This window comes from Oncorhynchus gorbuscha, linkage group LG19, assembly GCF_021184085.1.
Source record: "Oncorhynchus gorbuscha isolate QuinsamMale2020 ecotype Even-year linkage group LG19, OgorEven_v1.0, whole genome shotgun sequence".
NCBI classification, from domain to species: Eukaryota; Metazoa; Chordata; class Actinopteri; order Salmoniformes; family Salmonidae; genus Oncorhynchus; species Oncorhynchus gorbuscha.
Genome location: NC_060191.1, coordinates 64,627,726 through 64,639,827, shown reverse-complemented (window position 1 = coordinate 64,639,827; position 12,102 = coordinate 64,627,726). Strand labels below are relative to the sequence as shown.

The following is a 12,102-nucleotide window of genomic DNA, read 5'->3' as shown; positions in this document are numbered from 1 at the left end:
CGGGACCACCCATACGTAGAATGTATGCACACATGACTGTAAGTCGCTTTGGATAAAAGCGTCTGCTAAATGGCATATATTATTATTATTATTATTACACACAGCAACTACACAGGTTAGACCAGCAGGCTAGAGAGTACACACAGCAACTACGTAGGTTAGACCAGCAGGCTAGAGAGTACACACAGCAATTACACAGGTTAGACCAGCAGGCTAGAGAGTACACACAGCAACTACACAGGTTAGACCAGCAGGCTGGAGGGTACACACAGAAACTACACAGGTTAGACCAGCAGGCTAGAGAGTACACACAGCAACTACACAGGTTAGACCAGCAGGCTGGAGGGTACACACAGCAACTACGCAGGTTAGACCAGCAGGCAGGAGAGTACACACAGCAACTACGTAGGTTAGACCAGCAGGCAGAAGGGTACACACAGCAACTACGTAGGTTAGACCAGCAGGCAGGAGAGTACACACAGCAACTACGCAGGTTAGACCAGCAGGCTGGACAGTACACATAGCAACTACGCAGGTTAGACCAGCAGGCAGGAGAGTACACACAGCAACTACGCAGGTTAGACCAGCAGGCTGGAGGGTACACACAGCAACTACGCAGGTTAGACCAGCAGGCAGGAGAGTACACACAGCAACTACACAGGTTAGACCAGCAGGCAGGAGAGTACACACAGCAACTACACAGGTTAGACCAGCAGGCTGTAGGGTACACACAGCAACTACGCAGGTTAGACCAGCAGGCAGGAGAGTACACACAGCAACTACACAGGTTAGACCAGCAGGCAGGAGAGTACACACAGCAACTACACAGGTTAGACCAGCAGGCTGTAGGGTACACACAGCAACTACGCAGGTTAGACCAGCAGGCAGGAGAGTACACACAGCAACTACACAGGTTAGACCAGCAGGCTGTAGGGTACACACAGCAACTATGCAGGTTAGACCAGCAGGCAGGAGAGTACACACAGCAACTAAACAGGTTAGACCAGCAGGCTGGAGAGTACACACAGCAACTACACAGGTTAGACCAGCAGGCAGGAGAGTACACACAGCAACTACACAGGTTAGACCAGCAGGCAGGAGAGTACACACAGCAACTACACAGGTTAGACCAGCAGGCTGGAGAGTACACACAGCAACTACACAGGTTAGACCAGCAGGCAGGAGAGTACACACAGCAACTACACAGGTTAGACCAGCAGGCTGGAGAGTACACACAGCAACTACACAGGTTAGACCAGCAGGCAGGAGGGTACACACAGCAACTACACAGGTTAGACCAGCAGGCTAGAGAGTACACACAGCAACTACACAGGTTAGACCAGCAGGCTAGAGAGTACACACAGCAACTACACAGGTTAGACCAGCAGGCAGGAGGGTACACACAGCAACTACGCAGGTTAGACCAGCAGGCAGGAGGGTACACACAGCAACTACACAGGTTAGACCAGCAGGCTAGAGAGTACACACAGCAACTACACAGGTTATACAAACTGGATGGTACACACAGCAACTACTGGTTAGACCAGCAGGCAGGAGGGTACACACAGCACCATCTTCCAGCAAAAGCATCACTAAACTGTGTTTTAGACCAGCAGGCAGGAGAGTATTTCTACACTACTGTTAACCAGCAGGCTGGATGGTGAATCAACTTGTGATGGTTAATGACCAGCAGGCCTCCCACGAGTACACACACAACTATCCTACAGGTTAGACCAGGGGGCTGGGTTACACACAGCAACTAAACAGGTCAGACCAGCAGGCTAGAGAGTACACACAGCAACTACACAGGTTAGACCAGCAGGCTGGAGGGTCCTCCTACACTGACCCTAACATTTCCAGCAGGCTGGAGGCTACACCTCAGCAATACAGCTGCAGGCAGGACAGTCTTCCACAACTACACAGGTTAGACCAGTGGCAGGAGATAGTCACACAGCAACTACATTAGACCAGCAGGCATGGACAGTCTTCCACTGCAGACTATTTAACCAGCAGTGGAGGAGGGTATAGCAACTAGCCATCCCAGCAGGCTGGAGTCTTCCACTGCAGACTATTTAATTATAGCTGCAGGCAGGAGAGTCAATACAGCATCCACTGGACAGTCTTCCACTGACCAGACTATTTAATTATAGTACAGATAGCAACTACACAGGTTAGACCAGCAGGACAGTCTTCCACTGCAGACTATTTAAGGTTAGACCAGGGGCTAGATAGTACAACAGCAACTACATTAGACCAGCAGGTGGACAGTCTTCCACAGCAACTACAATACAGGTTAGACCAGCAGGTAGGATTTAATTATAGTGGAGGAGATAGCAACTACAGCCATCCAGCAGGCTGGATGGTCTTCCACTGCCAGACTATTTAACCAGCAGGCAGGAGGACACAGCAACTACAGGTTAGACCAGCAGGCAGGACAGTCTTCCACTGCAACTATTTACAGGTTAGACCAGCAGGCAGGAGAGTAGCAACTACACAGGTTAGACCAGCAGGCTGGATGGTCTTCCACAGCAGACTATTTAATTATACCAGAGGCTAGTCAATACAGCCAGCCACCATGGACAGGTTCCAGCCAGGCTAGAATTATAGTGGAGGAGCAACTAAACAGCCAGACCAGCAGGCTAGACAGTCTTCCACTGCAACAGACAGGTTAGACCAGCAGGCTGGAGGAGATAGCAATACAGCCATCCAGCAGGCTGGAGGGTCTTCCACACAACTATTTAATTTAGTGCAGGCAGGATAGTCAATAGCAACTATCCACCATGGACAGACTTCAGCTGGCAGACTATTTAATTATAGTGGGGAACTACACAGGTTAGACCAGCACCATGGACAGTCTTCCACAGCAACTATTTAATTATAGCAGGAGGAGATAGTCAATACAGCATCCACCATGGACCAGTCTTCCACTGCAGACTATTTAATTATAGCTGCAGGCAGGAGAGTCAATACAGCCATCCACCATGGACAGTCTTCCACTGCAGACTATTTAATTATAGTGGAGGAGACAGCAACTACACAGGTTAGACCAGCAGGAGGAGTCTTCCACAGCAACTATTTAAGGTTATAGTGGAGGGCTAGATAGTCACACAGCAACTCCAGGTTAGACCAGCAGGTGGACAGTCTTCCACAGCAACTATTTAATTAGACCAGCAGGTAGGAGATACACACAGCAACCACCATGGACAGACCAGCAGGTAGGAGAGTATACACAGCAACTATTTAGGTTAGACCAGCAGGTAGGAGAGTACACACAGCAATCCACCAGGGACCAGCAGGCTGGAGAGTACCACAGCAACTAGGTTAGACCAGCAGGCAGGAGAGTACACACAGATGCTAATTCTGGACAACTTACAAACCAACTATTTACATCTACCTCTGGAGGAGATTGCTTCCAGCCCCACCATGGACAGTCTTCCTCAAAAGCATCACTAAACTGTGTTTTAATGACTTTATTGACTCTATTGTGAAGGGATATTTCTATATCACTACTGTCAAAGCAGAGTGTTGGTGTGAATCATGTTGTGATGGTTGTAATGTTTGACAGCCCTCCACGGTGACAGTCTTCCTACTGCCAGACTATTTAAGGGGTATAGTGGGTTGGGTTGCTGGTACAACTGATTCTCTGCTGGTCTGGCCAGTCTTCCACTGCAGACTATTTAATCATGCTGGACCTGGAGCAATACAGTCCATCATCTTACACTGCCAACATTTCAGATAGTGGAGCTCGAAATAGTCAATACAGCCATCCACCATGGACAGTCTTCCACTGCCAGACTATTTAATTATAGTGGAGGAGATAGTCAATACAGCCATCCACCATGGACAGTCTTCCACTGCCAGACTATTTAATTATAGTGGAGGAGATAGTCAATACAGCCATCCACCATGGACAGTCTTCCACTGCCAGACTATTTAATTATAGTGGAGGAGATAGTCAATACAGCCATCCACCATGGACAGTCTTCCACTGCCAGACTATTTAATTATAGTGGAGGAAATAGTCAATACAGCCATCCACCATGGACAGTCTTCCACTGCCAGACTATTTAATTATAGTGGAGGAGATAGTCAATACAGCCATCCACCATGGACAGTCTTCCACTGCCAGACTATTTAATTATAGTGGAGGAGATAGTCAATACAGCCATCCACCATGGACAGTCTTCCACTGCCAGACTATTTAATTATAGTGGAGGAGATAGTCAATACAGCCATCCACCATGGACAGTCTTCCACTGCCAGACTATTTAATTATAGTGGAGGAGATAGTCAATACAGCCATCCACCATGGACAGTCTTCCACTGCCAGACTATTTAATTACAGTGGAGGAGATAGACATAATTTTAGTAATGCATGTAATGTTATTCAACAATGTCTTTGTACAAGTAAATTGTTATCTCTCTCAATAGTTTGGCTTTTCTCTTTTTTGACATTTATTCAATGTCTTAGCGCAAACTGACTTTTGATCTTGCTACAATCAGTCAAATGGCTGTAACCTGTCCTTCATTTCTGTTTGCTATATTTCGTGTATGTTGTGTTTTCTTTGATTTGTTTCTGTTGTTTCTACATCTCTGTGGCCTCTGAGCTGCTTTCCTTGCTGCCGCCATGCACACTGGGTCATGGAGTTGGCTCCTCTCCTCTGCCCCCCTTTCGCCTCCCTGGCCCCTAAGCCCCAGTGTGCAGAGGCCCCAAAAGCAACGCTTACAGCACCTCTGTAGGCTTTTAACACACGACTTCTCTGTCTTCTTGTTTTACAGTTCAGTCCTTCACCTTCACCCCTGCAGGTACTGTTCATTTGTCTGTCCACCCCCCCACCTCCTGCCACAGGTCCCTGCTCTCCTCTCCTCTCCTCTCCTCTCCTCTCCTCTCCTCTCCTCTCCTCTCCTCTCCTCTCCTCTCCTCTCCTCTCCTCTCCTCTCCTCTCCTCTCCTCTCCTCTCCTCTCCTCTCTTGCCTACATCATATATGTTTGACAGATTCCAGGTCTTGCCCAATATAAATCCAAACCCCAGCTTGAGGTGGCAAAAACCCATATTTCACACCTTTTCTTCCTGCAGGAAGAGATGGCCTGAAATAGCTTAAATTCATCATGAAAATGCTCTGGATTTGTAATAGGGCAGGGGGCCTGTACAATGCAAACAGCTGTCCCATCCCTGCTCAGTCATCAGCCTGGTTGTCATACCGTACTGTGCCTCTGTGTTTGGCTGTTGTGACCATCGGTGTTTCACTGAACCTCCATCCTCTGTGGTGTTCCTCTCTCTGTCTGGTATTCCGTTTGGGACTCCCCTCGTTGATAGTAGTGGGTATTCCTCCCAAAGAATATTCACTCTCCTCTTTGATAGTAGTGGGTATTCCTCCTTAAAGACTCTGTACTCTCCTCTTTGATAGTAGTGGGTATTCCTCCCAAAGAATCTTCACTCTCCTCTTTGATAGTAGTGGGTATTCCTCCTTAAAGACTCTGTACTCTCCTCTTTGATAGTAGTGGGTATTCCTCCCAAATACTCTTCACTCTCCTCTTTGATAGTAGTGGGTATTCCTCCCAAATACTCTTCACTCTCCTCTTTGATGGTAGTGGGTATTCCTCCTTAAAGACTCTTCACTCTCCTCGTTGATAATAGTGGGTATTCCTCCTTAAAGACTTCACTCTCCTCTGTGACAGAAGTGGGTATTCCTCCCAAAGACTCGTCACTGTCCTCTTTGATAGTAGTGGGTATTCCTCCTTAAAGACTCTGTACTCCCCTCTTTGATAGTAGTGGGTATTCCTACCAAAGACTCTGTACTCTCCTCTGTGACAGAAGTGGGTATTCCTCCCAAAGACTCTTCACTCTCCTCATTGATAATAGTGGGTATTCCTCCTTAAAGACTTCACTCTCCTCTGTGACAGAAGTGGGTATTCCTCCCAAAGACTCGTCACTGTCCTCTTTGATAGTAGTGGGTATTCCTCCTTAAAGACTCTGTACTCCCCTCTTTGATAGTAGTGGGTATTCCTACCAAAGACTCTGTACTCTCCTCTGTGACAGAAGTGGGTATTCCTCCCAAAGACTCTTCACTCTCCTCTTTGATGGTAGTGGGTATTCCTCCTTAAAGACTCTGTACTCTCCTCTGTGACAGTTGTGGGTATTCCTCCTTAAAGACTCTTCACTCTCCTCTTTGATAGTAGTGGGTATTCCTCCCAAATACTCTTCACTCTCCTCTTTGATAGTAGTGGGTATTCCTCCTTAAAGACTCTTCACTCTCCTCTTTGATAGTAGTGGGTATTCCTCCTTAAAGACTCCTCACTCTCCTCTTTGATAGTAGTGGGTATTCCTCCCAAATACTCTGTACTCTCCTCTGTGACAGTTGTGGGTATTCCTCCTTAAAGACTCTTCACTCTCCTCTTTGATAGTAGTGGGTATTCCTCCCAAATACTCTTCACTCTCCTCTTTGATAGTAGTGGGTATTCCTCCTTAAAGACTCTTCACTCTCCTCATTGATAGTAGTGGGTATTCCTCCTTAAAGACTCCTCACTCTCCTCTTTGATAGTAGTGGGTATTCCTCCTTAAAGACTCTTCACTCTCCTCTTTGATAGTAGTGGGTATTACTCCTTAAAGACTATGTACTCTCCTCTTTGATAGTAGTGGGTAGTCCTCCTTAAAGACTCTTCACTCTCCTCTTTGATAGTAGTGGGCATTCCTCCTTAAAGACTCCTCACTCTCCTCTTTGATAGTAGTGGGTAGTCCTCCTTAAAGACTCTGTACTCTCCTCTTTGATAGTAGTGGGTATTCCTCCTTAAAGACTATTCACTCTCCTCTTTGATAGTAGTGGGTATTCCTCCTTAAAGACTCCTCACTCTCCTCTTTGATAGTAGTGGGTATTCCTCCTTAAAGACTCTTCACTCTCCTCTTTGATAGTAGTGGGTATTCCTCCTTAAAGACTCTTCACTCTCCTCTTTGATAGTAGTGGGTAGTCCTCCTCCTCACTCTCCTCTTTGAAAGACTCTTCACTCTCCTCTTTGATGGTAGTGGGTATTCCTCCTTAAAGACTCTTCCTCTTTGATAGTAGTGGGTATTCTCTCTCTCCTCTTTGATAGTAGTGGGTATTCCTCCTTAAACTCCTCACTCTCCTCTTTGATAGTAGTGGGTATTCTCTCCTCTCTCTTTGATAGTAGTGGGTATTCTTCTCTCTTAAAGTACTCTGACTCTGTACTCTCCTCTTTGATAGTAGTGGGTATTCCTCTGTACTCTCCTCTTTGAAAAGACTCTTCACTCTCCTCTTTGATAGTAGTGGGTATTCCTCCCAAAGAATCTTCACTCTCCTCTTTGATAGTATGGGTCCTCCTTAAAGACTCTGTACTCTCCTCTTTGATAGTAGTGGGTATTCCTCCCAAATACTCTTCACTCTCCTCTTTGATAGTAGTGGGTATTCCTCCCAAATACTCTTCACTCTCCTCTTTGATGGTAGTGGGTATTCCTCCTTAAAGACTCTTCACTCTCCTCGTTGATAATAGTGGGTATTCCTCCTTAAAGACTTCACTCTCCTCTGTGACAGAAGTGGGTATTCCTCCCAAAGACTCGTCACTGTCCTCTTTGATAGTAGTGGGTATTCCTCCTTAAAGACTCTGTACTCCCCTCTTTGATAGTAGTGGGTATTCCTACCAAAGACTCTGTACTCTCCTCTGTGACAGAAGTGGGTATTCCTCCCAAAGACTCTTCACTCTCCTCGTTGATAATAGTGGGTATTCCTCCTTAAAGACTTCACTCTCCTCTGTGACAGAAGTGGGTATTCCTCCCAAAGACTCGTCACTGTCCTCTTTGATAGTAGTGGGTATTCCTCCTTAAAGACTCTGTACTCCCCTCTTTGATAGTAGTGGGTATTCCTACCAAAGACTCTGTACTCTCCTCTGTGACAGAAGTGGGTATTCCTCCCAAAGACTCTTCACTCTCCTCTTTGATGGTAGTGGGTATTCCTCCTTAAAGACTCTGTACTCTCCTCTGTGACAGTTGTGGGTATTCCTCCTTAAAGACTCTTCACTCTCCTCTTTGATAGTAGTGGGTATTCCTCCCAAATACTCTTCACTCTCCTCTTTGATAGTAGTGGGTATTCTCTTCTCTTCACTCTCCTCTTTGATAGTAGTGGGTATTCCTCCTTAAAGACTCTTCACTCTCCTCTTTGATAGTAGTGGGTATTCCTCCTTAAAGACTCTTCACTCTCCTCTTTGATAGTAGTGGGTATTCCTCCTTAAATACTCTGTACTCTCCTCTTTGATAGTAGTGGGTATTCCTCCTTAAAGACTCTTCACTCTCCTCTTTGATAGTAGTGGGTATTCCTCCTTAAAGACTCCTCACTCTCCTCTTTGATAGTAGTGGGTATTCCTCCTTAAAGACTCTTCACTCTCCTCTTTGATAGTAGTGGGTATTCCTCCTTAAAGACTCTGTACTCTCCTCTTTGATAGTAGTGGGTATTCCTCCTTAAAGACTATGTACTCTCCTCTTTGATAGTAGTGGGTAGTCTTCCTTAAAGACTCTTCACTCTCCTCTTTGATAGTAGTGGGTAGTCCTCCTTAAAGACTCTTCACTCTCCTCTTTGATAGTCGTGGGTAGTCTTCCTTAAAGACTCTGTACTCTCCTCTTTGATAGTAGTGGGTAGTCCTCCTTAAAGACTCTGTACTCTCCTCTTTGATAGTAGTGGGTAGTCCTCCTTAAAGACTCTGTACTCTCCTCTTTGATAGTAGTGGGTAGTCTTCCTTAAAGACTCTGTACTCTCCTCTTTGATAGTAGTGGGTAGTCTTCCTTAAAGACTCCTCACTCTCCTCTTTGATAGTAGTGGGCATTCCTCCTTAAAGACTCCTCATAGTAGTGGGTAGTCTCTCCTCTTTGATAGTAGTGGGTAGTCTTCCTTAAAGACTCCTCACTCTCCTCTTTGATAGTAGTGGGCATTCCTCCTTAAAGACTCCTCACTCTCCTCTTTGATAGTAGTGGGTAGTCTTCCTTAAAGACTCCTCACTCTCCTCTTTGATAGTAGTGGGCATTCCTCCTTAAAGACTCCTCACTCTCCTCTTTGATAGTAGTGGGCATTCCTCCTTAAAGACTCCTCACTCTCCTCTTTGATAGTAGTGGGTAGTCTTCCTTAAAGACTCCTCACTCTCCTCTTTGATAGTAGTGGGTATTCCTCCTTAAAGACTCCTCACTCTCCTCTTTGATAGTAGTGGGTAGTCTTCCTTAAAGACTCTGTACTCTCCTCTTTGATAGTAGTGGGTATTCCTCCTTAAAGACTCTGTACTCTCCTCTTTGATAGTAGTGGGTATTCCTCCTTAAAGACTCTGTACTCTCCTCTTTGATAGTAGTGGGTAGTCCTCCTTAAAGACTCTGTACTCTCCTCTTTGATAGTAGTGGGTATTCCTCCTTAAAGACTCTGTACTCGCCTCTTTGATAGTAGTGGGTAGTCCTCCTTAAAGACTCTGTACTCTCCTCTTTGATAGTAGTGGGTATTCGTCCTGAAGACTCTTCACTCTCCTCTTTGATGTTCCTGTGAGTTTTGCATTGGGCTTGAAGGGGTCCTTCTCTTTCTACAGGTGTTGGTGTTGATTGGGGATTATATATGTGATTATGTTGCCCTTTTAAAATATCCTCATTGGCTACTCTGGTAGTCTTCTTTATCTCTCGTCATAGCATTAAGTGGCTCTGCTACTTTATACACCATGGACTAATTGGTTCATTGCAGTTAAATTGATAACTGTAACAATGTTAGCCCCCTATACTGTAAAGGATTATCAGTACATGCTCTCCCAAAGTGGACCTGACTGGCACCAATGCTGAGCAAGCAGGCAATCAGCCTCTGTCTCTCGATGAAAAAAACTGTAAATACAGGAGAGAAAAGCCTCTGTCTGCTCACTGTACTCTCCTGGAGAGATATAGATGAATTGAGGAGAACAGAGTCCATTACATATGAAATGAGTTCCTCAGACTGGGGTTCTTCTCTACTGGTCCTGTACCAGCAGTGTGATGGAGATAAGGCCAGTGCAGGGAGGCTGGCTGGGGGTCCTGGCTATAGCTTAGCCACTCCAGGCAACACATTCTCTCTGTGATACACCCCCTGCTCCTCTGCCCGATCCCCCTGTAGACAATCAACCACTCCCTATTCTCACCTGGGGCTCTGGCCGCTGGAAGATAAGTGTTCCACTCAAACGTACTAGTGAAACTGAAGAGTGTGTGTATTAGATTGTAAGCACACTGCACTCAGGCTAGAGGATCAGGGTGGTGTCCACCGGGAGAGAACAATGAGTCAAGGACTGAAGGTGACGAGGAGGACTGGTTTAGATATTCATATTTTGGTGGTTGTATTTTTTAATGTCACTGAGTGTATGAGTGAGGTAGTGTGTCATTTATATATTATTATTATATTATATTTAGGATGTTAGCTAGGAGATGAGGTGATGCCCACACACAGTGTCCCTGACTCCTACAGTAAAGCTGTCATACAGGAGAGGTAACGGGTTTTCGAGGCACGCAACCAGCAGGGAAGAAGATTTGACGGGATTTTATACGTTGATGCCCTTAATGCTTATTAAACCAGTCCTCCTCATCACCTTCAGTCCTTGACTCATCCCTATTCATATTGGAGAAAGTCCTTATCTGGAGGAAGGAGCAGCGCACAGCCACGTCAGGCTGGCTAACAATAAAGTCCTCCACAGCGGAGAATACATGTGTCTGAGCAAAGATAGGGACATCCCCACCGCAGAGCACAGTATCAGCCTCCCTATTCTCTTCTCCCTCCTAGGAAATAGAGTGAGAGAGATATATTTTTTATTTTACCTTTATTTAACTAGGCAAGTCAGTTAAGAACAAATTCTTATTTTCAATGAGAGGGGCAGAACGACAGATTTGTACCTTGTCAGCTCAGGGATTTGAACTTGCAACCTTCCAGTTGCTAGTCCAACGCTCTAACCACTAGGCTACCCTGCCACCCCAGATACTGTAGGAGAGATAGGAGAGGGAGAGAGAGAGATACTGTAGGAGATACTGTAGGAGAGATAGGAGATAGGAGAGACAGATAGGAGAGAGATACTGTAGGAGAGAGAGAGATTCTGTAGGAGAGATAGGAGAGGGAGAGAGAGAGATACTGTAGGAGATACTGTAGGAGAGACAGATAGGAGAGAGATACTGTAGGAGAGAGATAGATTCTGTTGGAGAGATAGGAGAGAGAGAGATACTATAGGCGAGAGAGAGATACTGTAGGAGATATATGAGGCAGAGAGAGTTATGTAGGAGAGATAGGAGAGAGATACAGTTGGAGAGATAGGAGAGAGAGATAGGAGAGAGAGATACTGTAGGAGAGAGAGAGAGAGAGATTATGTAGGAGAGATAGGAGAGAGAGAGATACTGTAGGAGAGAGAGAGAGAGAGATACTGTAGGAGAGATAGAAGAGAGCGAGATACTATAGGAGAGAGAGAGATACTGTAGGAGAGATATGAGGCAGAGAGAGATACTGTAGGAGAGATAGGAGAGAGAGATACTGTAGGAGAGAGAGAGATACTGTAGGAGAGATATGAGAGAGAGATACTGTAGGAGAGAGAGAGATACTGTAGGAGAGATATGAGAGAGAGATACTGTAGGAGAGAGAGAGATACTGTAGGAGAGATCCGAGCCAGAGAGAGATACTGTAGGAGAGATATGAGAGAGAGATACTGTAGGAGAGATAGGAGAGAGAGATACTGTAGAGAGAGAGATACTGTAGGAGAGATCCGAGCCAGAGAGAGATACTGTAGGAGAGATATGAGAGAGAGATACTGTAGGAGTTAGGAGAGATAGGAGAGAGAGATACTGTAGGAGAGATATGAGAGAGAGATACTGTAGGAGAGATATGAGAGAGAGATACTGTAGGAGAGATCCGAGCCAGAGAGAGATACTGTAGGAGAGATATGAGAGAGAGATACTGTAGGAGAGAGAGAGATACTGTAGGAGAGAGCCGAGCCAGAGAGAGATACTGTAGGAGAGATCCGAGGAGAGATAGGAGAGAGAGATACAGAGAGAGATACTGTAGGAGAGATAGGAGAGAGAGATACTGTAGGAGAGATAGAGAGAGATACTGTAGGAGAGAGAGATA

General features: G+C 45.7%; 1 protein-coding gene across 13 annotated transcripts in view; it reads left to right on the top strand.

Moving 5' to 3' along the window:
• LOC124005506 (roundabout homolog 2-like) overlaps nt 1-12,102 on the top strand; it is an 832,377-nt gene that overhangs the window by 754,907 nt on the left and 65,368 nt on the right. For 7 of the 13 annotated variants that reach the window (XM_046314832.1, XM_046314838.1, XM_046314835.1 and 4 more), the window contains one exon: nt 4,780-4,806. The exons of the other annotated variants lie outside the window; for them this stretch is intronic. In XM_046314832.1, coding sequence (XP_046170788.1) covers nt 4,780-4,806 — 27 coding nt within the window. The remainder of the gene's footprint in view (nt 1-4,779; nt 4,807-12,102) is intronic. 13 annotated transcript variants of the gene reach the window in all.